Source organism: Neophocaena asiaeorientalis, unplaced genomic scaffold, assembly GCF_003031525.2.
Source record: "Neophocaena asiaeorientalis asiaeorientalis breed wild unplaced genomic scaffold, Neophocaena_asiaeorientalis_V1.1 scaffold109, whole genome shotgun sequence".
Classification (NCBI taxonomy): domain Eukaryota; kingdom Metazoa; phylum Chordata; class Mammalia; order Artiodactyla; family Phocoenidae; genus Neophocaena; species Neophocaena asiaeorientalis.
This window is the reverse complement of record NW_020173946.1, coordinates 27,702-55,071: the sequence shown is the minus strand read 5'-3', so window position 1 is coordinate 55,071 and position 27,370 is coordinate 27,702. Positions and strand designations below refer to the sequence as shown.

The 27,370-nt window shown below is 38.0% G+C and overlaps 1 protein-coding gene across 6 annotated transcripts in view; it reads left to right on the top strand.

Annotated features, from left to right (window-relative positions):
• LOC112404727 (A-kinase anchor protein 13-like) overlaps nucleotides 1-27,370 on the top strand; it is a 300,167-nt gene that overhangs the window by 245,723 nt on the left and 27,074 nt on the right. For 4 of the 6 annotated variants that reach the window (XM_024752827.1, XM_024752828.1, XM_024752832.1 and 1 more), the window contains 6 exons: nucleotides 5,996-6,366; nucleotides 8,579-8,632; nucleotides 11,859-11,924; nucleotides 13,860-14,052; nucleotides 16,914-17,022; nucleotides 26,593-26,635. In XM_024752827.1, coding sequence (XP_024608595.1) covers nucleotides 5,996-6,366; nucleotides 8,579-8,632; nucleotides 11,859-11,924; nucleotides 13,860-14,052; nucleotides 16,914-17,022; nucleotides 26,593-26,635 — 836 coding nt within the window. The remainder of the gene's footprint in view (nucleotides 1-5,995; nucleotides 6,367-8,578; nucleotides 8,633-11,858; nucleotides 11,925-13,859; nucleotides 14,053-16,913; nucleotides 17,023-26,592; nucleotides 26,636-27,370) is intronic. The other 2 variants (XM_024752829.1, XM_024752831.1) reach the window with 2 other exon arrangements.

The window sequence follows — 27,370 nt, the reverse complement described above, 5'->3', positions numbered from 1 at the left end:
ACCTTATTATTAGCTATAGTGACCATAGTGTATATTAGGTCTCCAGAACTTACTCATCTCATAACTGAAAGTATGTTCCCTTTGACTAACATCTTCCCATTTTCCCCACCCCTCCAGCCCCTGGTAACCACCATTATACTCCCTGTTGCTATGAGTTTGACATTTTTAGATTTCACATTTAAGTGAGATCGTGCAGTATTTGTCTTTCTGTGTCTGACTTATTTCACTTAGCATGATGCCCTCAAGATGCATCCATGTTATCGCAAGTGGCAGGATTTCCTTCTTTTTCAAGGCTGAATAATTCTATATCCATTCATCTGTCGTTGGATACTTAGGATATTTCCATAGGTTGGCTACTGTCAATAATGTTGCTTTGAACATGGGAGTGCACATATCTCTTCAAGACAGTGACTTTATTTCCTTTGGATATATACCCAGATGTGGGATTGCTGGATCATATATGGCAGTTAGTCCTGCCTTTAATTTTTTGAGGAACCTCCATACTGTTTTCCATAACAGCTCTACCTCAGTGACCTTTGATTAATGCATTCACCCATCTTTGTAACCTAAATGCCCATAAGGATATGGGCACTTTGGAAAGTTTTCTCATGCCCCTTCCCAGTCTGTCTCCTCTCTAACCCACTAGAGGCAGCAACTGTTCTGATTTTTTTCTACCACAGGTTAATTTTTCCTATTTCAGAACTTCATATAAATGAAATATAAATATTATCATTCCTCTTAGATGAATACCCAGGAGTGGAATTTCTGGATCATATCGTAAGTGTAGGTTTAGTTTTATAAGAAATTGCCAGACCCTTTTCCAAAGTGGTTGTACCATTTTTTATTCTCAACAGCAAGAATGAGAATTATAGTGGCACCGCGCCCTTAGCAACATGTATAATTGTTTTGTTTTGCTTTGACTGTAGCATTTCTGGTGTGCATGTAGTGGTAGCTCACTGTGTTTCTGATTTGCTTTTCCTTGACACCTAATGATTATGTTAAACACATTTTCATGTGTTTATTGGCCACTTGTGTGTATCTTCCTTTATGGAATGTCTGTTCATCTCTTTTGCCCATTAAAAAAATTAGATCGTTTGTCTTTTTGTTGTTGAGAAGTAGAAATTCTATATATGTATCCTGGATACCAGTCCTTTGTTAGATTTACATTTTGAAAATATTTTCTTCCACTCTCTGGCTACCTGTTCACTTTGATAATGCTGTCTTGATGAACTGAATTTTTTAATTTTTGATGAAGTGTAACTTATCACATTTTTATAGTATTGCTACCTGTGTCCTATCTTGTTATTGATTTGTCTGCCCCCAGCTGCAGTAACAGCTCTGTAGTTTTTAGCAATAGGATTGAATCCTAGCTGTACCTAGAATCACCTGGAGAGCTTAAAGAAGAAGAAGAAGAAGGGAAAAAAACAAAGACAAAGAAAAAAAGTCTGGCCCTTACTCCAGATCAGTTAAATTAGAAACTTGAGTTTATTATATAACCTCACTGAGCTTCAGTTTTCTCATCTATAAAATGGGAATAAGAATAGCTACTAAAGCAAATAGTTGTGAGGATTAAAAGAAATCATACATCGAAATCACTTAGTGTAGAGCCCCACGCATGGTGAGTACCCAGTAAATAATTATTATTCAAATTTATGTAATAGTTATACTGCACATCTATTTAAGTAATAGATTCTCTCAAGCTTTATATAAAAATCATCATTTGTTTTGGACTTTTACATTAACTTTTATTTATGTAATTATTTTGTAATTTCATTCTCTCTAGTTTATTCGGCCTTAAATTAAGCAAAACCCAAGTATCCTTGGGTCACTCTGTTGGACTCAGCCCCTGCCCCTGAAAGCCAGAACGGTCTGTTTATAAGGCTAGTGTTGGAAAGACCAGCCACTCTCATACCTTTGTAGTGCTCAGAGGGCATTCTCTCTGAGGCCTATTGGGTTTTTCTAGCCTGTTAACCATTTGCAGATTTTCAAAATTTTATAAACCCCAAGGAGAGAGAAGCTGATGGTAGAGATGATAGTTTTTTGTGTGTGTTCCCGTCCTCCTATATGCAGGAGGGAACCAATTATGAAAACTCAAGAGAGGAACGATTTGTGTGTCAGTCTCAGGTAGACTTGGTCTTAGTTTCCCTAGTATGCTTGCCTTCTCGCATACATACGTGACTCCCAATCACCCCTTCTCTCCTGTTTCCACCTTTTAACATCTCTTCTACTTCTCTGCCCTAACCCAGTCTTAATACTCATCACAATTGTTTTGGCCGTTTGTTTATAAGAATGAAAAAATATATATACATATATTTCATTCTTATATAAATGCGTAAGTATTCATATAAATATATATTTATATTATATATATATGTATATTACATATATATATATATATATATGTATATATATAATAGAATGAATGAATAAGTGATTGAATATGTGAATACATATAAAGGAGGCAGAGAGTCCTACGTGGATGGCTGAGGAGAAGGCTTCCTACAAAAGGCAGAGGTGGTGATGCAGAAGACATGTCCACCACTGGAAGACACCAGCTGGGCTGGCATGATAGGACTTGGGATATTATTCCTGATTGTCTGGAGGAATGGCAGCATGGGATCAGTTTAACTAGTGCCTCTGATTTACATGGATTCAAATCTAAGTTTTAAAAAATGTGTTAGTTTAATTGATCCCATGGCACCATTCCTCCAGACAATCAGGAATAATTTCCTAAGTCTTGAAAGTCGTCTAATTAGCAGACATTTTAAGAGAAAAGACCTCTCTGAAGAAAGACTGACAACTCAAAAACTCTTAAGAGGATCTTCAACTATTAGGCATGGAACATTCTGTCTGTGTCAGAAGCCATAATTTTTTTCCGTTTCTAATAAATGTAAATGAAAAAACAGCATCCCCCAAAATCTGGTACTTTTTTGAGGAGGGAGGAAAATGGTGGAAGTAGTAGTTCTCACATCTGTTATTTGGCAGACATCTCTAGAAACTGTAGCACTAACAAATTCAGGGACTGGAAAGGGAACATTGCAAAAACAGTTCAAAAGTTTTAAAAACCTGCTTTCCTTCTTTCCTCTGTTATCCATGATTTAAATGGACAATACTTTTCAACAGACCTTATATTAATTTCTAACCTTTAGATCTAAAGATCATCACGTGACTTATCCATAGACACATACCTAGCTGTAGAAAGGCTACGACCATACTCTGGGTTTGATTTCTCATTACACCACTGACTACTTTCTAGTCTGCAAAGGTAGTGTAAAGATGTGATGAAGTTGGGAAATTCTTTTGAGAATGCTAAGAAAAACTTGGAAAAAAGTAGTTTAGAGCCTTCTTTAGATTCAGTCTAAAGTTAAAACCATTTGCCTCAGTACTTAATAAATGAGTTCAGTCCTAATTTCTGAATTTGTCCTATTTTTCCCTTTTCAGATAATAACTGCTAGCTCACAAAAATACTTGAATGTAAGAATATTGTACTGTGTGAACCTGATTCTTAAATCAGGATCAGGAATGCAAAACTAAAGAAATCACGTGTTACTATGAAAAAACTCCCAGGTCTTTTATCTTGTGTTTTTTGTTTTTTAAAAACTCAAGAGTTAAAAGCACACACCAAGAAATGCCATAGCACACACAAGGAACAAGGCTATGTTGAGGCTGTATGCTAGGCAGATTTCTCATTTTTACAGAGAAACCTATTCTACCATCTGCAAGTCATTTTCACACTGGGAAGAGCTAACTTGTACGAAGAATGTGTGATAAATGGAAACTTCAGCTCAAAAGCTTTCATATCTTTTAAAGCCTTGCTTGTGTGTTTTAAAACAGGCTCATCACACATTTTGCTTTTTTGATGCCCATTCTGCTTGTCCCTTGGTATTGTTTTGAGAATTAGACATTTAGGCAGCTTTAGTTTCCCAGGACCGCTGTAACCAATTACCACAAATTTGGTGGCTTGAAACAATATAAATTTATTCTTTCATAGTTTTGGAGGCAGGAGGTCCTAAAAGCAGTGTATCAGAGGGGCTGCTGTCTCTTCTTATAAGGACACTACTACTTTTGGATTCAGGAACTACCCTAGTGTAGTATGACCTCATCTTAACGAATAACATTTGCAAAGACTCAACCAAATAAGGTCACATTCCGAAAAGGATGTGAACTTGAGGAGGACACTATTCAACACAGTAAAGTGAAAAAGCTAAGACATCCTAAAAGTGTCTTCTGAAGTTGGTATTCATGACCATTTATAGTCTCCCTTTCTGTGGAGAGTGGCCCCAGGAATAGAAACTTTAGGATGCCCAGGTCAATGCTCGCTAACTTAAAAGGAGTCATCGATAATTTTATTTTAAAACAAGACCTGCCCTGTTTTAGAATCTGCTTGGTAAAGCATATAGTTTTATTTTACAGTGTGGCCCAGTGAAGGGAACACTGAGGACTTTTCTGATATTGACTTTGAGATCTTATCCTTACAGGGTGGGTTTTTTTGTTTGTTTTTTAAGGTGATCTTATCCTTACAGGGTTGGTTTTCTTTTTTTTAAGATAACAGAACAGGGCAGTTTAAAAGTTGAAATCAAGCTCCATTCAAATCTTGCTTCTCTTGTACTTGGAGGGGTGGGGGAGCCCATGAGACAGTCTGGGCCTCAGATTTCTGACTGTCCAGTGGTCGCCTCGCATCTTTCCCTCACTCATCGTTTAAAGAGCAATTAACGTAGGAAACAGGATTCTACAGGGTGGAAAAAAAAGCTCATATGAGCTGGTGAGATCCAGCCCCAGCAGTATAAAGAATGCTTTCAGAAGGTACAGTGCTTTTGAAGTGTTATGTTAAGCCTTTAAAGTGGCACTCCCATTAGTATGGGAGTTGTTTTCTGTTTCAAAGCTAACAGGACTCATTAGTTTCCATAATTTTTAAAATCTTTCTTGAAGAGCTGTAAGTTTCTTTACTCCTAATTAAAACTGAGTAGACTGACTGATTAGGGAAATACTGTGAAGGGGGAAAAAAAAAAAATCACAGAATATCTTTCTCTATTCCTTGCTCCCTATCCCATAAGAATGCAAAATAAGGGTATTAAGACAGTACAGTGCCAACATCTGTAACTCAGAATGTGAGCGTGTATCTTTTTAGACACTTTACTTATCTTTTGGATACATTTATTTTTTGAATGCCATGATGCTTACCTTTCCCTCACCCATCAAATTATGTGTTCTGGTGTCTTTCAGCACGTGGAGAATGTCAGGCCACTGGGATCAAAATGGCACAATTCCTGTTAGGCTCTAGAAGTTGGCCAGGGAAAGAGCATCATCACTTTATCAAAGGCTGCATTGCCAGGACTGATTATTTTATGTACAGTTTGGCTCGATAAAACTCAGCCAGTACTCAGTTAAAGGAAAAAAGGGGATAGATTTCTTGCATTTAGGTGTTTGTGGCCAGAATTTGGGCATTTGTGGCAGACTTTAGGTGGGATAATAAGCTATTCTGCATTTTTCAAAATGCTACTGAAAACAATTAGACTTGCTTTTGGAATGTAAACTTCAGTATATCACTGTTGTAGCCAAGCACACTACCTTGTTTTTAGTTAAGGCTTGTAAAAAAAAACAAAACAAAGAAAACCTAAACTTTATATGGTATGAATTTAGAGTTTTCATAAGCAGAAACCCCAGAGACATAGTTTCCCTTCATTTCAGTTGATGGTATTGACTGAAAAAAACTGACTTGAATTAGATCTGTTCCTCTGTAAAAAAGGGAAAATGATGTACTTCCCATCTAGCACCTCTAGTAAAAGGGTAAAAAGAGCATAGACCTCGACCCTACCTTTACTGGAGGCTGTTTGAATCCATCTGTGATCATGCTTTAAGAAAGAAATCTGTTTGAAGCCAACGGTGATCTTGCCTGTCCTACCCACTGTAAAGGCATTGGCTCACTGGGGAATAACAGAGAGCTGTCTGCTTGGTCCTGCCATTTCCAACCATACGTGCTTTCTCTCCATTACAGCCTGAGGAAGAACAGTTGGCCTGTGATATCACTGGATCCAGTTCCTCCACCGATGACACAGCGTCCTTGGATCGACATTCTTCTCATGGCAGTGATGTGTCCCTCCCCCAGATTGCAAATTTGAACAGGTCCAGAGACCAGCAATGTCTTGATGGTTTCTACAACCATGGGGTGGGAGCTGAGGGTCGAGAGAGTGAGAGTGAGCCTGCTGGCTCAGGTGAGATGGAAGAGGAGGAGATGGACAGCATCACTGAAGTGCCTGCGAACTGCTCTGTCCTGAGGAGCTCTATGCGCTCTCTGTCCCCTTTCCGGAGGCACAGCTGGGGTCCTGGGAAGAACGCAGCCAGTGACGCAGAAATGAACCACCGGAGGTGAGATGGCAGGCTGTTTGTCTAGTCTCTCAGTGTCTGCTTGCTTTTGATTTGGTGGTATTATTAGTAAAAGATTTTAGGAGACACCATGGTATAGAAGAAAGAATATAGGCTTTGGAATCAGGAAAATCTGTGTTTAAACTCTAGCTCTATAACTTTCTATGTGGATAACCTTGGCAAGTTACTTGACCCTTCTGAGCTTTAACTTTCTCATCTGTAAAACACCTGCCTTTCTGAATATTTGTAATAATAAAGATTACAAGTGAAATATGTCAGTCACGTGGGTGTTTAATAAATGGTAGCATTTGTTCAGGCCAGATTTGTTCATGAAATTCAGAGATTAGAAAATTGTGGGGGGGGAATAGTTTCATGTCAGTTTTGAATTAAGAAATAAACATGAATTCTTAAAGTCTCAACGCATCTAAGTCTTCACGGTGCTTCATAGAAATTGCCATCTGTTTCTAGTGCAGAGAGTTTTGATGAAGTCTAAATTACCAGTGTTTAATCCTTAAGAGATCATAATAATCATTCAATTGTTACTGTTTTTCCATGTATCACTCAGTCTTGGGGCTCTCTTGTAAGTGCCACCCAGTCTCATACCTTCAGTTTGGAAGCAGGCTCTAAGAAAAGTTGGATTGGCTTCTGACCATTGGCTGCCTAGATGAATTTAAGCAGATGGCTTTAAGTGTAAAGAACAAGTGCCATGATGCCTACTGTATGTGTAAAGGTGTGCCTGCTCCAAAGCTACTTTCTTAATGAGGACAGGCAGCCAAGGGAGGAGGCTGACAGTGTAAAACAATTGATAGAACGGTTCACCAGCAGCAATTATTGGTTTGTTTGCTTTTTAAAAATTCCTTGCACTCCTAATATTTTGGCTCATAGCTGTAAGTACATGTAATCTGACCAAATTCACTTGCTCATTTATTCTTTTATTCTGCCACCATATATTAAGCACCGCCTGCACGTCAGGCATTTCTACGTTCTGGAGACCCAGAGGTGAACAAAGTCCCTGCCTTCATCATATCTTACACCTTCCTGACTTGCTACCCTTTTCAGATTCTTTTAATAACACATTGTCTCGTGTAATGTTGCAACCTCTTCATGAGTCAGGTGGGATTAACCCCATTTTTGCAGATGAGACTCTGCAGGTAGTTTATATCATTTACCCAAGGTCAGTGGGATCCAGGTTTCCAGTTTCCTGGTCAGGCGCTCTTTCTAGAACTCCATATTATTCTGGGGTGGAGTTCAGAATGCTAAGCTTAAAAATAAGCGGTTGCTTTATCTGATGGGCAGTTTTTATATATATTTGAAATCCTAGATTATGTAAAAAGCAGTTCCTAAAAGCTTTCCTTCCCAGCTTTATTCAAGCTGTACTTTTTTTTTTTTTTTTAAGCATTCACACCACAAGAAAAAATAAGGTTGGGGGAATGATCCCTACAGCCAGAATTACCTTCCTGAAGCAAGAGAAGCTTCTTGACAGGATATACTTGTCTTAGATGACAGCAACATTGAGAAATGAGGATTTATTTTATATATAATCTGTTTTCCTTTATAAACCACTATGGATCCCTTTGCCATGACTTTGATTTCCAAGCTAGATGTGACTTCATGGGTCATGTAGCTCCAATAAGGAAATTGAAGCTCAGATTAAATGATTTTGCCCAAGATTACATGATTTTAGGACTGAGCTAAGATTAGAACCATATCACCTAAATTGTTTATATTTTCAACCTATGTGATCCCATGGAACCTCCTGTTTGAGTTTATCATTAAGGATTGCTTAGCACCACTGTGCCAGTACCTCTGGAGATAATGGAATGAGAGTTAGGGCTCACTTCAATTAGTTTGACTAATTCTTATAGTGTTATCTACATATAGTGTAACCTGAATTGTAGAGTCTTAAGAAAACCCTTTTAAAATTTTGAATGGCCTTTTTTAAAAATCCTTTTACTTTTATAATTTAATAAACCTCCTTCTTGGTCACCTGATTAACTCCTTGGAGCAAGGAGAGAGCAAAGTAGCCCTTCTCAGAAATTATCAGGCCTTTTTGGTCATGATGTTTTCCTGATTCCACATTCTTTCATTCCCTTACTCCCTGAACTATTTCTCTTTGGCCATTGTGTCTCTTCCCAGTGTGATGTCTGTATGTTTCATGCATTTGTATCCACTTTATTTCAACTCGACACTGACCTCTTCCACCATTCATTTTCAGTTCAATGCGAGTTCTTGGGGATGTTGTCAGGAGACCTCCCATTCATAGGAGAAGGTACAGAGTTCACTAACTTGATGTCACTAACTTGATGGACTAACTGTTTGCCTTTGAGCTTATACTAACAGGCATCTCATTCTGCTTCATCTATGATTAAACAGTCTATTTTTAAGTAATGTCATGTCTGCTTCAGACAAATAAAATACAGGTACTTATTAATTGCTAATGTCCATTCCATATGAAATGGTTTCTCGAATTTGAAGTTTTCTCCTGTTCTACTTTTATTTTTTGAAAAACAATTTAAAACATATTTTTTCCATCTTGTGCTTTTTGGTGTTCAGATCATTTTGATAATAGGGTCTCCCCAACTTTATCCAGGAGAATTCAAAGAAGTGTCTGTTGTGCCTATGTAATGGACCCTGGGGAGTACTTTTTCTTTCTTTCCAAAAAAAGGGAAAGAACCAGAAACATGAGTGTGCTCATGTACAGGCCCTAAAATATTTTCAACATGTTCTTTAATAATGTGATGAAAGCCTGTCTTCCTAGGCCACCTGGCGCTCTCCATTCCACTGCTGATGTGGTCATTCCTTAAAGCAAGTAAGAGGCATCAGCTGATTTCTCAGGGGCCCTCTCAGTCTTTCAATTCCTTAATTATTTTTTGTCACATAAAATTTTGAAGCTAAAAATTATAGTGATTTATAAGCTGAAAAGTCATTTCTAGCCAGAAAGTGCCGATTTGCTTTAAATTGTTCAAATGCTGAGTTTTGTTTTATATTTACCGTACAGAAGTCATTTGTGACTTTTTCTTCCCTTGTTTGGAAAAAAATTTAGAAGTCTAAAAACGATGGTTTGATTACTGTTAGTGTCTCATATTAGGAGATACTTGTAAAAAGGTATTTTTAACTATTAGCTGAAGCTGTTTGTTGGGAAGCAGGCAAATAACAGTCTTCCTTTCCCACTTCATCTTTTCCAAGTGGGTGTTTCCTTTAATTCCAGATTTTAGGCACAGAGTTGAACTCAAATACACATGTTCTCATGAATCTTAGGTAATCATGAACCTGGTTAAGTTTTTCTCCAGGGGAACAAGTTGTTAAATGCCTTTTTCAGTAGAAGTATCTAAAACCTTTAGAGATATATTTGTCTGACTTTCTTTTAAACTCTCCAGTATGGACTTATTAAAATCATGCACTGGATGACACTGGAAGATGACAGGTTGCTGGATACAGTCCAGGTTAGCATGTAGATACGGCCATCACAGCAGGTCCAGTGACGGTTTCATCCCTAGTCATATTTCTGTAGGAAGAACATGGGTTATAATTTTAAATTTTGTATTAAGCCTTAGCTACTAAAATTGAAACGTTCCAACAAGTATTAAAAGGTGGGGGGAGCGGGATACTTGTTTTTGTTCTTGTTTTTTAAATCTGGAGCTACTAAATCTCAAAGCTAAAGAACCATGAATTGTTACCTCCCCCCAGTTGAGGAATTGAGGAAATTATGATGCTCTCAAAAGTACTCTTAGTTGTGAAAGGAATTTTCTGCTACTGTAGGACCATCTGCAGCTTCCTTCCTGAATCCTTAGAAAAGCTTTTCAGACATGGTTTCTGTCTCCCTGTTGTTCTTCATTCTCTTCATCCTAAATTTCATCCCAGTCTCTCACATCATTGTCATTTTCTGAGAGTAAAGGGAAGTTTAAATCTATAGGAAGAAAGACAATATTTTATTTTTCATGAATGATAAATCGGCAAAATATATTCAGTTACTGATTTTTTCTCCATTCTGTTTTTAATAAATTGGCTATTTAGGCATAATATACCTTTTATTAACAGTTTAGAGATATAAAATTAATTTTCAAAGAATGGACTTCTGAATCTCATGTGTGTCTGCAAACTATATCAAGTCTTGCTTCCCTCACACAAGTAAATTATAAGTCAGTCTGGTCTTGCTTAGCAGACTAGTAGAGACATGTCTCAGGTGTGTATTTCCACTATCTGCTTTTGCATTTGTGAGCTTTGTACTATTAATTTAATCTGATTTAAAATGTTTTACCATTTAAATTATTTTTAATGATATTATTTTAAAGATTTACTTTTAGAGGATCCATAGAGGTAGCTCATATTTATTCTCCCACCATTTTCCTTGTCTTTTTTCGTCTGTCAAAAACCTCCCACTTGTCAACAAAACAGAGTTATCAGCTGTATTCAAGACAAGGTGGGTTTTTTTTGGTGTCTGTAGGTCTTCCCATTTGAAGCTTCAGGAAGCTGATTGGTTTTACTGTTATCCCCCTTCTTAAAACCAAAGCATGTCACTGAGGACCTTAAGGCCAAGGTAGTAGCAGTGTTATTTTTTTAAATGATAGCTTTTGTTAATCAGAAATCCTCTCCTATGGATGCAGCTCCTTTCACAGAGTATCTCATATTTTGAATTGGTTATTTTTTGGCTGGTTATGTTTACTTAGCATTTCCAACCCCAGATTTTCTGTTCTTGCTGCTTGAGAATAAATATCAGTGCTGAGATAGTCAAGGAAATAGATGATCAAGTGGATTTTTTAAAATCTTGTGGGAAAGTGGATACAAACCTAAAATTAAGAGACACATTGCTCACTCAGTACTATAAAATTCCTTTTCTTTTTTAAGGAAAGAAATCCCTTCATTATCATTAAAATACAAGGAAATAGGATCATTGTTATATGCTTTATCTTTAGCTTACAAGCCTAGTGAATAGGGTTTGAAGGTGAATCTAAGTGTTGATTGGATATCATTATGAAAGATATATGAACTGTCTGGCTTAGATGGATCCTTAATGGAAACATGAAAAAAACTGATGACTCAGTGAGCCTACCCTAGTGCAGTTTGTCATCGTTCCTTTTAGTTAAGGATTGGAGATACTGTGGTAAGGGAGTTGTAGGAGTGGTGGGATGTATAGAGAGATTGTCCCCAGTGGTGGAGGTTGGAACAAAGAAGAAGCCACACGTAGGGTGGATTCTCTGTTCAGTGTTCTCTGGAAGGAATTCTTGGTTTTCCAAGATTGGACTTGTTATCCTGTAAAGAATTCACGTAGTCATTTCCAACACATTATGTAGATAGACATCAGTAGAACAATTTTAAGTTTCCATGTTTTTTGTTCCAGGCATTTTCTAAGTTCTAAATCAATGTTACATTCCTAATTTTTTGATAATCAGATAAATCCGTTTGTCTCTAACCATGCCCTTTCTTTTTAAACCCAATAATCCCACCCCTGTTTCCTCTTCTTCCATTTCTGTTTCTTCCTTTGATGTCATCCCCAGTATGAGCTGGTGTCCTTCTGGTGTGCAGTACTCTGCTGCTCTGAGTGCCGACTTTAATTACAGAAGGTATGGTATTGTTGTGTGTCCAGCCACCAAAGGGGGAATCATAAAATACGGCACTTGAGCTTTTGGCTTGGAGCTGGCTTCTGTGTGGCTAGAATGCATATGGCAGCCTGCTTTGGCTGTGAGCGCAGTGTTCTGCTGCCTCTGCTGTGGGCACCACTGATCCAGTTGAAGGGGTACAGCCTAGGAGTTAGATGGTATATACGCTGATGCATCCTTTTTGGCTCAAGTGGCTATAGATTTGGTGTTGTCTGCACAGACTTGTCTCCGTGGTATGATAAATCACTTTTCTGTTTGTTTTGATCTGTCCTAATTCCCAGATCCTAGGAATTCCTACATCCTGAGGAAAAAAATAACAGAAATAAGGCAGCTAATAAGAGGCACTCATCTTTTTACACTTCCAAATCCACCAATCTCTTTATTTTTTTTAACATCTTTATTGGAATACAATTGCTTCGCAATGTTGTGTTAGTTGTTGCTGTATAACAAAGTGACAAAAGACCACCAACCAATCTGTTTAGATTCCAAGCTCACAGATTCCTCATCACTGCATATTCTTCTCTCAACTAAGCAGCCAGATTTAATTACTAAAACATTTTCAGGTTTAACTTTTGTGGTAAGCATAGATCTGCCTTTCCCAGGCTTTACAAATAATTCATAATAGAAAACTAAATTTCTTCACTTAGTCTGTCTTCTTATCCCTGCTATTGAAAATGAGTTTTACAGAGACATTTATGTGTAGTTAGTCATGATTTCTATTGTCATATTGAAATAAGAAAAACAAAGTCCATTGTTTAATTTACTCACTCAAGAAAATAGAGGCATACGGTTTCAGTTCATAGTAAGTAATTCATGGGGAAAAAGAGCGAATAGAAACCCTTCTAGACTGGCATACATAAATTTTTTGTAGCAATTAACTTTGAGCAGAGATAACTAAATAGCTTCAGTATACCTTCAAATACAATTCCAGATGCTTGTAACTGAGGACATGGTCCGCTACAGCTGTATTCTGAGATCCAGTTGTAACCGGATGTGAATTATTCTGACTAGCAACCCCAAGGATGATAGATGGCCAACCTCTCTCTATAGCCTCCTGCTTACGAAAAAAATGCTTTTCATTCCGCAAACCACATAGTCTATTCCAGGGATCCCATTTTAGATACCAAAACTTAAGTTTGCTTTTTTCCCCTTTGTCAGTATTAAGCAAGCAGGGGGGCGGGGGCGGGGATTAAACCTCTTTTAGATGCAGTAGCTTTTCAGCTTTTGCCCTTTAAGATGTCACATGTGCCTGTCTGCAGCTAACAATTCTCAGGAAACCTGTCAAAGCAGTTGTTGTCCGGGCAGGTGTGCACAGATATTAATGCTCCTACGTAATGTGGGATTTCTGGGGGTGGATGCATACCTGTGAAGTTATAAAGGTCAACTAGACTATAGTTGAATGTAAAGTTATAAAGGTCCACTTGATGGATGCAAGGGCAAGTCTAGGTCTCCCTCTTTGCCTTCTGGAAGTTACTTATGCTCATATTCTCTCTGTGCCATTTCATTCTTTGGCATTTGCAGAGTTCAGATTCTGGCAAAGATTGATCACATCAGATCAAGGGGAAAAAAACACACATGAATAAAAGATCAGTAAGCTAATGTGGCCTGTCCATATGGTATATTGAAAAATATCTGAGAAAATGACCTTAAGTGGTTCAGCATTTGAATAAGTTGAATGAGGTTTTAAAAAAAAAATCTTCAGTGCAGTGTGTTTCTCAGCATACCAGGGTATTTGTGGAGAATGGTAGGTGGCGCTCATGGCCATGCCCTTGCAGATGGTTTTGCTGGGTGACATAGAAATAGTTATGAGCAAGGGAGATACAGCTAAAGGGATTTTGTATCCTCCTTCCTTTCTGAAACTCAGAAATAGAATGAATTAACTCTTGGTTCTGTGTTCAGTTTCAGTCTAGAAGGCTTGACAGGAGGAGCTGGTATTGGAAACAAGCCATCCTCATCTCTGGAAGTAAACTCTTCGAACACCAAAGAGCTCAGACACCCTTTTAGTGGCGAGGAAAGGGGTGATTCGTTGGTGTCACTTTCAGAAGAGGATCTGGAATCAGGCCAGAGAGAACATAGGATGTTTGATCAGCAGGTAAGGCTGAAATGGGTATATGTTGCTAATTTGGAAAAAATTAATTTTATTTCCCTAATAGGTCCTCATATTAGGAACAAAGAAGGCAAGATTTATGTTAATATAAGGCTAGGAGCTATGATTACTTACCCACTATATAATATTCTCAGTGTAGCACACAGCAGTTTTTTAGCACTTAATACTAATTAGAGAATGCCATTAATCTGCATAGATTTAAATATTCCAGCAAAGCAAACATTTTGAAATTAGGAGAGTATCCAGGATATTAAATTGAGTTTTTCTTCTTGTCTGAGGACTTCTTTTACCACGCCAGTAGTAAAATGAGTCTTGAAGTGTATTACTTACCATTGTTAAATTTCCCAATTCTCAAAAACATATCCTAAGTTTCTCCTTCCTGGGGAAGAAAAATTCTTTGTCTCATCGCATTGTCTAGGCAACAACTAAGTATTCTCTCTGCTTCCTATCACTGCCAAGCTACTTGAGACAGCGTCTGCACTCCCTGCCTTCTCTTTCTCCCCACCTAATGTCCACCACTATCACGCTCTTGAAATTCCTGTCTTGAAGGGTCCTGGGCTTGCTTTTCCACCAGACCAAGTGACTTTTTCTTAGTTCTCATCTTCTCTTTATCACTTACCATCAGGGAGTTTTTGAGTTGAGAATTTGAATCGTATGCTTTTCTAGCATCCTACCCCACTGAGTCCTTTTTCCTCCTCTTCGGCCGAGGAGACTTTGGATTAACTTCTGGGAGGATTCTGGGATACACAGTCAAATGAAACATGTCTAATTAAACAAACAAAAAAGTTAAACACCTGTCTCTGAATAGGTGACTGGCATTTTAGATAGAAATGTAAGGAAACATCTCAAATTAAACAAACAAAAACCTTAACCTGTTCTTTGAATCAGTGACTAAGGTTTTGTGTAGAAATTTAATTTTTTATTACATCCTGCTACATAGCAATGATATGACCAAATATAAATTTGTCACTAGAGGATTACCTTGGTAATGAATGTATCGCTTATGCTCATGTGAAGGCCTAAGAGAATTTAGGCCTAAGGAAAATGCAATTGAAGGCCTAAAGGAATTTTACCTCCTTTTGGCCCCCACCCGTGGCTGCTTGGCCTGATACCTTATAGAAAAAGTTAAGAAAAATAACAAGAATACAGAGAATATATTCATTGAAGTAAATGGTTTAGATTTATTTAGCCTAATGGTAACAGGAAGAGGGAGGAAAAAAATAGGAAACTGTAATTTGGTGACTACCGAGAGCATCTCTGACAAGTGGAAAGGCTGACAAGTGAAAAAGTTGCATTTTACCTGTATAGAGTCCTTTGGAAGTCATTTGTAGGACCACATAAAATACCAAAAATTGTGTGCTTGTGAACAGAATCATAGACTTAGAGCCAGTACATCCCTTCCTATTCCACTCAAGCTTTGGTGTGTGAGAACTTCAAGCCCATTTAAGTGACTTGCCTAAGCCTCGTAACTGGCTATTAGCTGAACAGTATCAAACTCAGAATTCCAGACTGTTAGTCTCACTGTTTTTTTCCATGTCTTTGAAGTAGATGACTTTTAATGAGGAAATGAGAACACTTTAATTTTCTTCATATTGTTTATGTAATAACCTTTCCTGAACTGACATTCCTAGGAATTTTATCTGTGACCCTGTTTTATAGTAAGTGATGTCTTTCTAATGGCCTTTCTGATTGAGTCTGCCTAGCTGAAGTTGTTGACAGCATAGCACCTTGTGTGCTTAGTCTCCCAGGGGTTCTGCCCACCCATAGTTTTCCATCTTGTGTGTAACCTCAGAGTGGATATTTGAGCTGCTGGTATCACTGATGTGCACAAGTTGCCTGCAGCCAACTTCCTGTTGAAGATCTCTGCCTTTCACTGATGTCATTTTTCAGACCTCACAGTTGTATTCAAAACATAGCAGCTGTTTGCCTCAGACTCCATGGTTACCCATGGAACAAACTCTAAATAATCAGAAGTCTTTGGCGCAATTGAGTTCACCCTGGTAACGGATTTTCATTGCTTCCCTTTCGACATGCACAGATTTCAGCCTACTATGAAGGGAAGAGATTTATGGTAATTAAAGTTAGTTGCCAATTAGAATGGCCTCTCTCAAAGCAAAAGGAGAGGGATCCCATCATCACTGGAAGCATACTAATAAACACTAGTTGACTGTCATGGGTTTTGTTGCAGGAACTTCTGCAGTGGGTTGGATTACATGGCCTTGAAGTGGCTGTGAATTTACTGAGGGAGTTCAGTTGTCAAATTCCAGTCACCCTCATGTTCATGTAGAAGCAGTGTAATCTTAGAAGAGGAAGTGAAAATGATTTAGGCTTCTGTCCAGATGCACAGGCAACTCTGCTTGTGATCTTAAAATACGTTCTATTTGTATCTCTGTTTCCAACTCTTTAAAATAAGAATATTACTGGTATCCTACTATATCTGTAAGTGATATTTAGATTTTCAAAGAGCAAGAACTATATGTAGTTTTGGTATTTCCAGTGAAATTATTTTTATCTGATTATGCATTCAGTAGATGTTTTATTAAGCACTTACGAAGTTTGAAACGTCATTAGGTATTATGAGGGTTATGAGACAACTGTAAAGGATGGATACTCTAACTGTCCCCATTTTGCCGATAAGAACACTAAGGCTCAGAAAAGCTAGGTAGCTTCTCCGAAGTTGAGCAGCTGTTTTGTGGCAGGGGAGACTTCTGACTACAAAGCCTGTGCTCTTATTCCTCTTGTGTACTGCCTTATTTCCCTAGGCTGAGTCAGAATGTAAAATTTGGTGCTTATCTAGAAATATGAGGGCAGGTACTCAGAACCTGTTTACTTTTTTTCCTTCACAGACATGTCACAGATCTAAACAACAGGGATTTAATTACTGTACATCAGCCATTTCTTCTCCATTGACAAAATCCATCTCATTAATGACAATCAGCCATCCTGGGTTGGACAGTGAGTATACTACTTTTTTAAATTAAATATATTATATTTTAAACATTTTTCCTCTCTCTCTCTCTCTTTTTTTTTTTCCCCCACTTTAAGACCCTATGCCATTACCTTACAGCATTTGCCTGCCTGTTCCTCTGAATGAATGGCTCATCATTTACAAAAAAGGTGACACAGAGTTCAGTTTGGGGATCTTCCTCCTTTTACTACATAAAAATCTCCTTTACACATTAAATTCATTGTATTCTTAGGCCTAAACCTGACAAACATTTTTTAAAACTTTCTATTTTGAGATAATTTCCGGTTAAAAATAACTGTTTTTTATTTATAAATAAAAATATTTTAACTATTTATAACTATTTTCTAGTTAAAAATAACTGTTTTTTAAGATAGTTGCAAAAACAGTACAAAGACATAATCACATATTCTTGACCTGGAGCCTCCAAATGTTATCTTAACACTTGTTTTATCCATCTTGCTCCCTGTCTTTATCTCTGTCCTTAAGGATTTTTCTGAAACATCCGAAAGTAAGTTACACATATAATGCTCTTATGTCTCAAAGATATTTTCTTATATTACCACAGTACAATTATCCACATTTTATCCAGTACTAGTTTCCTGAGCTCTTTAAAAATGTCAAGCTCTTGAAGGACAGAGAGAGACTGAGATACATTTTTAGTCAGTTAAGTAAATGCCAAAAGGATTACAGCCAAAAATGATTACTGGAGCTGTATGCAGATTCAGGATCCATGACTATAAAAGTTAGTAGAGACGTCGGGCATCCACAGGCACAGAGCGTTTGCAAATTAAAGATGCTCGAAAACATATTTGAATTGGATCCAGATGTTTGCCACAGAAAGGTTTCTTCGGGAAACCCCACTTTTTTTGTTTTATTTTAAAAATAGATTTCTTTTTCATGAGTAGTTGCAGTGTGGGATCTTGATATAAAGATTTAAATTCTCATCAAAGAGAGTATGGTACATTACATTCTTTGCTGAAAGATCATGTATTCAGGAGGCTGAAGCAAAGGGTATAACCCCTCCTGGTATTTCTGGTGTTTCTTCAGCGTCCCCTGATATATAACTCATCTTAAAAGAGTTGAGGACAGGAGTAGCTGCCCTGTATTAATGGGATGTTCTGTCTCCATTCTTGACTTACTAGAGGCCTCATTTTCTTAATTTCCATGGTGGAGTTAAGGCATAATGGATAATTCTGTTAACTTCGTCCTCATTTTCATATGATTAGTACTTAAAATACCAGTCTGGCCTGTTGGACTAAAGGTGCCTAATAATGACTTATTCCCCAAGATAACAGGTACAGCCTCACAGAACTTGACTGAAATAGCAGTTCCTGTTTTTGTTTGGATCTTAGTTTGGTTTGGTTTGGTCTTGATTTGGCTTTGGGTTAGTGGTTTTGCTGGTATAGAATGAAAATTATTATAACAAAATAGTTTATAGTGGCTTTGAACCCAGAAAACTAGAACTTGATAACCAAAGACAGCCCGTGAGGTGTTTCAGCTCTGCACCCCCTCCTCCCGTGGCCTGGTGAAGGGCCTGCTCCTGCAGCAACAGCTGCCCAGTACCAACAGAATGTGGCCCAGAGAGAGAGCTTTTTCCATTGTTCTGTGACACACTCTCTTGCCTCATACATGAAACACTTCATTATTTTTCCTCCAAAAAACAAGATGGTTTTTGACTGTGCTTTCAGTTGCTAACCAGCACTCTAAATGATGCGGGTCACCCCCAGGAAACACTGTCCTCTAGTGCCAGGAAGTCTGGCACATCTCGTTGCTGGGGACTTGTGGCTCAGCTCACTGAGGGGTACTGAGATCAGTAGCTGACTGCTGTCATGAGTAGAGCTTGGAGCAAGAGTCCAACCCTTTCATCAAAGTAGAGTACCCTCATTCTGATTTGTCATGTACATTTCGTGCAGATTGGAATGATTAGCCAGCCCCACTTACTTCCCTAAGTTAGCATATACTATAATTGGAGGGCTCATCAACTCTAATGACAGTATTTCTCCTTAGTCCCTCCCCATATACAATTAATTTACCCCACTGTATTTTTTTATTCTGCTCTAGAAACATAAATTTTTTGCAGATGTAAAAATTCTGGCTGTTAAACAGAAGGCTAAAACTTGTATCTTGCATGCTGTGCCTTTAAGTCTCAGGGTAACTGGGTAGTTCTCGACTTGCCGCAGACACAAATCTTCATTCCAGATCCCTTAAATACTCTGCATGAGTCATCTTTGGCTATGGTCGTCCTTGCTGAAACTATCATAATTAAAACCTACCCAGTGGTTTTAAAGCCTAAAGTGTGTGGTACACTTAAGATATTTTAACTAATGCTTTATTGTAAGCACACTTAGTGGCTTTGTGACCTTGGGTCCTTGAACTATTAAACAGGGCTAATAATATGATAGGGCTTAAGTTGAATTTATTTAAAATTCACATTAGCGTGTTTCCTGGCTTAGGATAAGCATTTGTTATCTTTATGGAATGAGTTCACAGTGTACAGGCAGTGCTGGGGTCCGTTTTTCTCTGACCAGAGTCTAAGCAATGATGAAGAAACTAGAACATGATCCCTCATTTTCTTTAAGTGGCTGTGTCTTGTGCTTGTCTAGGGACAAAATACTTCCTAAACTCAGCCTTATCTCACTACTTCCCAGCTATTACTCGTGTTCTAGCTTCTACCTTGAAGGAAATTAGCTGCTTCTCCCACAACCTTTCATAGCTGTTACCATTTGAGCATTTCTGGAAACGTGTGTCCACCGAGCTGTTGTCTGGAATATCCCATCATTGGGTCACTGGCCAGATTAGAAAAACAGAGAAACTCAGCATTATTCCCAAACTGGAATCTGTTTCAAAAATTCATTGATGTAGAGGACAATACCACATAAAGGCGACAACTAAAATATTTCTGTGTCATTCTCTGGGGTGGAAAGTAGATGGGCGACAGCTGATTTAGGAACCGTAATGGGCAGGAAAGCTGTCCTAGCCCATGTCTTCGATTTGCTGTCTTGGTGGGGGCAACATGACAGAGGCATCTTGCCGGCTCATCTTTTTAGGGAATCAGAATAACACTGATGCTGTGTGTGTCGTGTGGGAAAATGCCGGGGAGGACTGCCCTCAGAGGAACCGCTCCAGGAAATGTGTTCCCAACATAGGGTTGAGTGGAGACTTACAGCTTGCCAGGAGACTCAGATGTTTTCTCAGTAGAGCTTAAAAACAAACTTTATTTTTGCAGGTATGGAATAATTCAGTTATTACAGACAATCCCTTAACAAGACTGTATTTTTTAACTTTTCACTGCTTGCACCCAGAAGATGCTTAGAAACAGTAAACTATTTGGTTGTATCCCTGCTAAGCATATTAGTGGTGGTAATATTAAAAAGAGAATGACACCCATTAGACAATTTAACCTCCTGGGCTTCTTAATGAGATTTCATTTTGCCCTTCATTTTTCAGGGTTTGTTATCACAAAGAACGGTGTTCACAAATGGCACTTGTCCTTGGAATCATTCTCAGACCTTCACTCATGGTGTGTGAATTGACCAAGTTCCTTATGCATGTTTTGATGGCAACACTAGCTTGTAATTGTATAGCTTGCATTAGACTACAAAAGCTAAGTGGGTCTTAAGAACTTGAAGTGTGGCATTTACATATATAAAATGCACCAGATCTTCAAAGCTAAATGATCCATGTGACCAAAGATCAGGGTGGGCGTATAGAAAGTTAGGCATCGATGCTAATGAGGATATTTTATCTTTACTTTCTGTGCTTAGTTTCTCTCTCTAACTGGACAGTGGGATGAGAATTTATTGGACTACTTTTATTTTCTTAGGGTAGTTCTGTTTGGAGAAGATAACATTTGACAAATTTGTCAGAACAAAAATGAAGTCAGGCAAATAGACTTTTTATATTGGTCTTTTTGATTATATTGCAAGGCTGGAATATATATGTAGTCATTAAAGTTGAGTATGTTAGAAAATTGAATCCCTGTGTTAACAGAACATATTCTTTCCATATATGTTGAAGATACTCCTTATTCATACAAGTAGGTTTCTCTTTATGATCCATGATCGTGTGACAAAAGAAGGGGATACTCTTAGATTTGGGGTAATAAGAGAGCTCATTTTCATCTCCTAAATTTACTTTACATTTGGAAATACTTTAGAACGCACATTAAAATGGTGTCTTACTTTTGTACTCGACCGTCGCTGCCTAAAAAGCCAGTGTACATGAATTTGTGCCAGGTGATCTCTGTTACGAGCAGTGGCTGCACCCTGCAGTCTGTCATCACTTAGCATTTATCTGGGGTGTGGAGTGGCTTTTGTGTTGGGTAGATACAGGGCTTTTTCCTTCATTTTATTTAGGTTATTGAGCTTCTAGAAAGCCTGACAAAAGGAAATTCATTTATTAATTTATTTATTCAATAAATATTTGAGTACCTATTCTTTGCTAGGCACCAGGCTGGACAGTGGAAGGAGAGGGATGAACTTCCAGACACGGTTCCTTTTCTCACCACACTTAAGCTGATGGACATGAGAACAGTTGAGTGTAACAGAAGATGATAAATGCAGCAACTGAAAGCAACGTTGGGTGTTTAGGAGCCTCCGACTTGAGACACCAGAGAAGGCTTACTGGGGAGAAGTGATACCAGAGTCGAGACCAAGAGGAGTCTAGGAATTCGCTGGGTGAACTAGTATGTGGAAAGCTAGATTGAGGAATTTGGGCTTCTTGTCTGAGGGCAATGGAGCGATTTAAGTAGATTAAATTGATTAATTAATTGATTCAAACACTTCAGAGAGACCACACTGAAGAAAGTGTTGGGGAGGAGAGGCTGGTAGATCAGTAGAAGGCTATTGCAGGATTCTGGTGAGAGTAGATGGTGGCCTGAACCAGGCCGTAGAGCACTGGCAGTAGGGGAAAAGTTGATGTTCAGAGAATTCTAGAAGGCAAAATCAAAAGGATTGAGTGATGTGATAAGAGGATTCAAGGATGGTACCCAGGTTTGTGTTCTGGATAATTAGTTAGATGTTAGGTACCACTCACCAAAGGAAGGAATAAAGGAGGAGGAACAGGTCAGGAGGAAGGGGGTAAGTTGATATATGCACTTGTTCAGTTTGAGCTGCTGTGGGATATCCCCCCACGGGTGGGCAGTGAGATGAATGAGGCTTGAATTCAAAGGAGAGACCTGGCTTGAAAATAGAAAGTTGTGGAGTCACCACTATATCACATGCAGATTGTACTCGAAGGGGGGACAGTGAATGAGGGGGTTTGGGGTGAGGGGGAAGAGAGCCAAGTACGGGATCCTGAGGGACACCACCACTCCAGGCGTTTCCTTACTTTGAAGGAAAAAAAAACTCCAGCTGTAAATGATGACTGTGAAAAGTAATATACTTCGTGTTTTCATAATCTAACAAGTACGTATTTGTTGGATGAATTTTCTTAAGCTGCTTTAGAATTCTGCCATATTCAGAAATAAAGATGAAAATGTGAGTATGTTACGTTGTCCACCTCGACAGCCTCTCCTGGAATCATCCACGCCAGTGACATTATTCTCGGCACTGTGGGTCTGAGGTGCCTTTCACTCTGTTCTGGTATGATCTGCGTGCTCTAACGTCTTCTGTCCACCCACTCCTCAGCCCAGCAGCAGATGCAGCCAACAAGGCGGATCTCCTTCTCCGTCAGCATCTCTCCGCTCCTCCTTAAGTCTAAAACTCTCTTTTCTCTTGGCTCTTCTTACTCCAGTTGTGAGGAGGAAGAGTTGCATAGTAAGTAAGCAACTTTGGGGTCCAATGGCTGTTCTCCAGTGCCTGACCAGTGCTGAAAATGCTGTAGGCTTGGTACTAAGAAATTTGGGGACTTTTCTCCCCTTGCATGTCATCATTTCTAAATCATTCGTCTTCATGCTTTGCTTTGAAAATTAATTTGGATAAAACAACAAAGTTTTTGTCGTCTCTACACTACCAGTGCTGACAGATCTAGTGACCTGATTCCAGGGCCTGAGACACCCTCTCAGAACAGAGATACCTTCAAAGGCATAAGGGCTTCCCATCCCACCTTGTACCTTTTGTAATGCTGAGTAGTAATTTCACAAAACTTTCCATTTGATCATGTAAATTTCATTTTCATTATTTTGCTTTTTTTGTCTCATGGGACAGATACCTAGATGTCCACTTGTGATACTTAAAAACTAATGTTAAACTTTTTTCTTCTCACCTTTCAGACCATCTCTCTTTTTTTTTTTTTTTTTTAATTTTGTCAGTTTTTTGTTTGTTTTTGGAGTTTTCTTGGCCATGCTGCACCGCTTGTGGGATCTCAGTTCCCCAACCAGGGATTGAACCCGGGCCATGGCAGTGAAAGCCTGGAATCCTAACCACTGGGCCACCAGGGAACTCCCCCAGGCCATTTATTTAAGAATACCTTTTCTTTGAGATTAAACCACATGGATTATTGGGTGGAAGTTAGATATTTGTTTCCCTACCTTTTCTCCTTTTGAACTTTTATTTTTCAATCCTTTTACTACACTGTAGGTTTCAGATTATTATATTGTTACTTGATAATAACCTAGTTTAAAAACTTTATAAGGTATCAGTTTTAGTAAGTTTGGAGAGGAAATGAATCCCCCCCCACCCCCATGAAAATCACTGTTCTCAATTGTGCAGGATTTCTAGATGATTCCAGGATTGCTATTTTTAATGGAAAAACTACTTCTAATATAAAGTTAAATAATAAATTATTTTCATTTCATATAACTCATATGAGCCTCAGGCAATTACAATATCCATAGGATTAAGCATCCTAATTCCCTACCACTTGCTGATCCTAAGTTTTAGCAATATTTAAATAATTATTTAAATATTAAAATTTAATATTTAAGCAATATCAAGCTCAGGGTGACAATTTTGCATTGTTCTTAAAGGAAAGTGACTTATGCACAAATGAAGGTCTTATATGTTCAATATTTTCTCACAATTAAAAGGCATTTGGTTTAGGCACACAAGATATTCAGTCTATACCAGTTGTCATAGGAGGGAAGTTGTGAAAATCCGTCTGCAACTTTGAGTGTTCAGAAATTCTCAAAGCTGTTTCATCTCAAAGTATTTGTAATATGCTGGGAAATAGGTCAGCACGGCAAAAAAAAAACTAAGGTCCCAGTAGTATTTCTTCTACCACTAGTAAAATTATGACTGGTTATTCAGTAAATCAGCACTGGTTACTCAGTTAGTCCAACCTGATGTCATCATAAAAGTATAGAAGCTTGAAGAAACCTTTGAATCAAATATCCAGCATTCCTCAGAATGTGTTCCTTAAACTCAAAAATACAATGAGAATTACGGGGAAGGGGGAAAAGGAAGAAAAAGAAAGGGCCGGTTCTAGGCCATATAAATTTAGGAAACTGGTTTAAGCAGGTTTCAAAGGCTAACGTGTATATTGTGAATTTCCAAGGCAGCATTCAGTATGCGGTGTTTCCCAGACTTACTAACCTAGGTAACTACAGTATGTTCATGATGATGTGTAACATCTCCTGAGACGAGTGTTCCAAGGAACATACTTTAAAAAATATTGACTGTGTCCATCCAGTAGTTCCAGTCGTGGAATGTTGTTATATTAGGTCTGCAGGTTATTTCATGCCTTTTTAAAAAAAAGGTCTAGTTGAAATATGCTATTTACGTGCAACAGTACTTCATAGGCTAACTTCAATGACAGATTTCTACAATCATATCATGGAAGTAACATTGGTTATATCATAGTCTTAGATGCCCTGAAAGGTTGATGACACTTTAGGAATTTCAGGGGCATTGATTTTAGAAACACTGGTGGATTAATCACTGTTTTCAGAACCACATCTCAGAGGTCATAGTAAATGAATTAAAATACCTTTCAGCAGCCAAAAAGTTGGAAATCCTTATAGGAGTCATAGATTCTCCCAGTATTCAAATCACGTATTTGTTTTTAGTTTATTTGACAGAGACCTTCTGGGAGCTTATTCTTGGCCATGGCCTCTGCTGGTTGGTGTTCTTCTTTATGGGTTTTATTTTTACTTTGTTCATATCACTAGGGTGGTAACTTACTAGGTAATTGATAAAGTGCACAACAGAATCCTGGCAGCCTGAGAGAATTTAATGCCCTTTATATCATTCAGGGCTCCTTGAGTGGAAAAAATTTTAAAGCCCCCAAATCTAAACCATACTCTTGATTTTTGTTTAAGTAAATTAAGGCATTCTGTTGTTGAAATGCTGATGGTTTCACACCTAGATCATGCAGAGCTGGAAGATAGATCCCAGATCTTACTCTTCATCTTTCTCTTTCTTCTGGCTACTGTTACCATGCATTATAACTGAAATAGAAGAACAACCCCAAATACGTAAAAGGAAAAACTATAGAAGGCAATCTTTTGAAGACTTAGAATTCATTTTTAAGTTACTCATGCATTACTTCCACCTGTTGGCTGTATGTTAGTAATAACTTCAACTTTGCATTTCTATTCAGAATCTGGAACAATTTGGAGTTTTTACGAGTTCCAAATGCTGGTAGTCTGGTAGTGGAACATTTTCAAATCTCTATCAAATTAAAGTTTTACTCACAGTAACCTCAAGGAGAAAGGGTGTGTTTTGTCCACATTATAACATTAGTTATACAGAGCAACCTTTGTCTACCTGGAATCATACACCGAAAGTGTTTCTATACCTGATCTCCTAAAACCTTGGAAACCATTAATCATTGTGTGATTGCGGCCTTTCTCTCATCTAAGTCCTAAAGTAGCTCAACCTTGATTAACATGTCATAGGTAAAATAATGGTATTGTTCCTTCTGTATTTGTTCTACTTATTGTCCTATCTGACTTAGCCTTAGATTTAATGACCCATTTTAGTTTACGGTCTGATAGTTGTAGAAGAAGGAAAAATGTATCTGGCCTACTCATTTGATCAGTATCAACCTGGAAAGAACCTTAGCATCTGTTTTATCTTCTTTATTTCATAGATGAAGAAATGAAATCCAGAGACCTCACCCCAAATTAGTGGCAGGGCCTAGACCTTATAGGCTAGCTCTGATGCTCTTTCCTGTTCACTAATCCATTTCTAGGAATGCTTAAGAAAATATCAGACCTATATTAGCTAGATTTTTAGCATAGAAATATATGACAGCAAAATTAACAGCATACAGGATGGCATTTAATTTCCTTTTGTATATTTCTCCCCTGACATCATCTCAGAAAGATGACCTATGGACTCTACCTTCACGAGAACGGGAATTAAACGTGCATTTGAGCTTTTTTTTTTTTTTTTAAGTTGATTTGGGGTTTGTTTGGTTACTTGAATCCTGGATTAAAATTTTTTTCCACATGGGAAATTCACTCCCCACTGCTGCCAATTTTCCAGTTCTGATTTGAGGGTTTCATTTTTAATTTTCCCTCTTCCAAACCCTCATGAGGAGAAGGCATCCCACACTGGCTTTCAAAGGCTATTTTTGCTTTATCTGTGTCAGTCGTAAAAACGTTAAACATTTTGTCTGTTACCCAGGTAAAATCCTTTTGTTCTAACTTTTATTCTACCGTTCTTGTTTTCTAGATTCACGGCCCTTCCACAGCACCAATGCTAATCTGACTGAGAGGTACTATATATTTATTTTGTTACTCCTTTTCCCAAGATGAAATAAAGGAAATCCGAAATGTCTTACGGCATTTAGGCAAGCTAAGTTAATTGAGCTCATTGGAATCTTACTTCCTTGACTGATAAATTTGGAATAATGGTTAGAAGTGTTTTTTTAATGAAGGCTATATCCTTTTTAATTAACGTCTTGAATAGTTTTCCACCTTTATTCTTTACACCATCTGAATAATAAAGATTATTGTTTGCATTTATTCACATAAGGATACACTTATATTTAGCTTTATGAACTTTGCACTCTTTGCTTATGGGAATTTATAATTCCTAAGTCTTAAGAACATTTTGTTTCATAATTTGTGTGTGTGTGTTTGTGTTAATGCAGTATTGCTGCCTTCTTAGCCATTTTAAGCTTTAAAGCTATTTTCTTTTGTATACATTGATATGGTACACACCTCTGTCCAGATAAGTGAATTGGTTCTTTACTTGACAGCAGGCAAAAGATTGCTATTTTGACTCATTGTTTATTTTTGTATTCCTCTTTTCAAGCTTATGAGATTAAATATTCTAATTTAAGCGTAAATGGGGTTCTGACTGTTACCCCACAGTGTTTTTTAAGTCGCCTTCCTTTTCACAAAGGCGTCAGCTGTGACTCAGTGATTCAGAACTCTCTCAATATGAGTGCTCTTCTTTGCACTTCTGTCATAGTTTACCTATTCTTCGTTCTTTCTAGAGTGGTGAT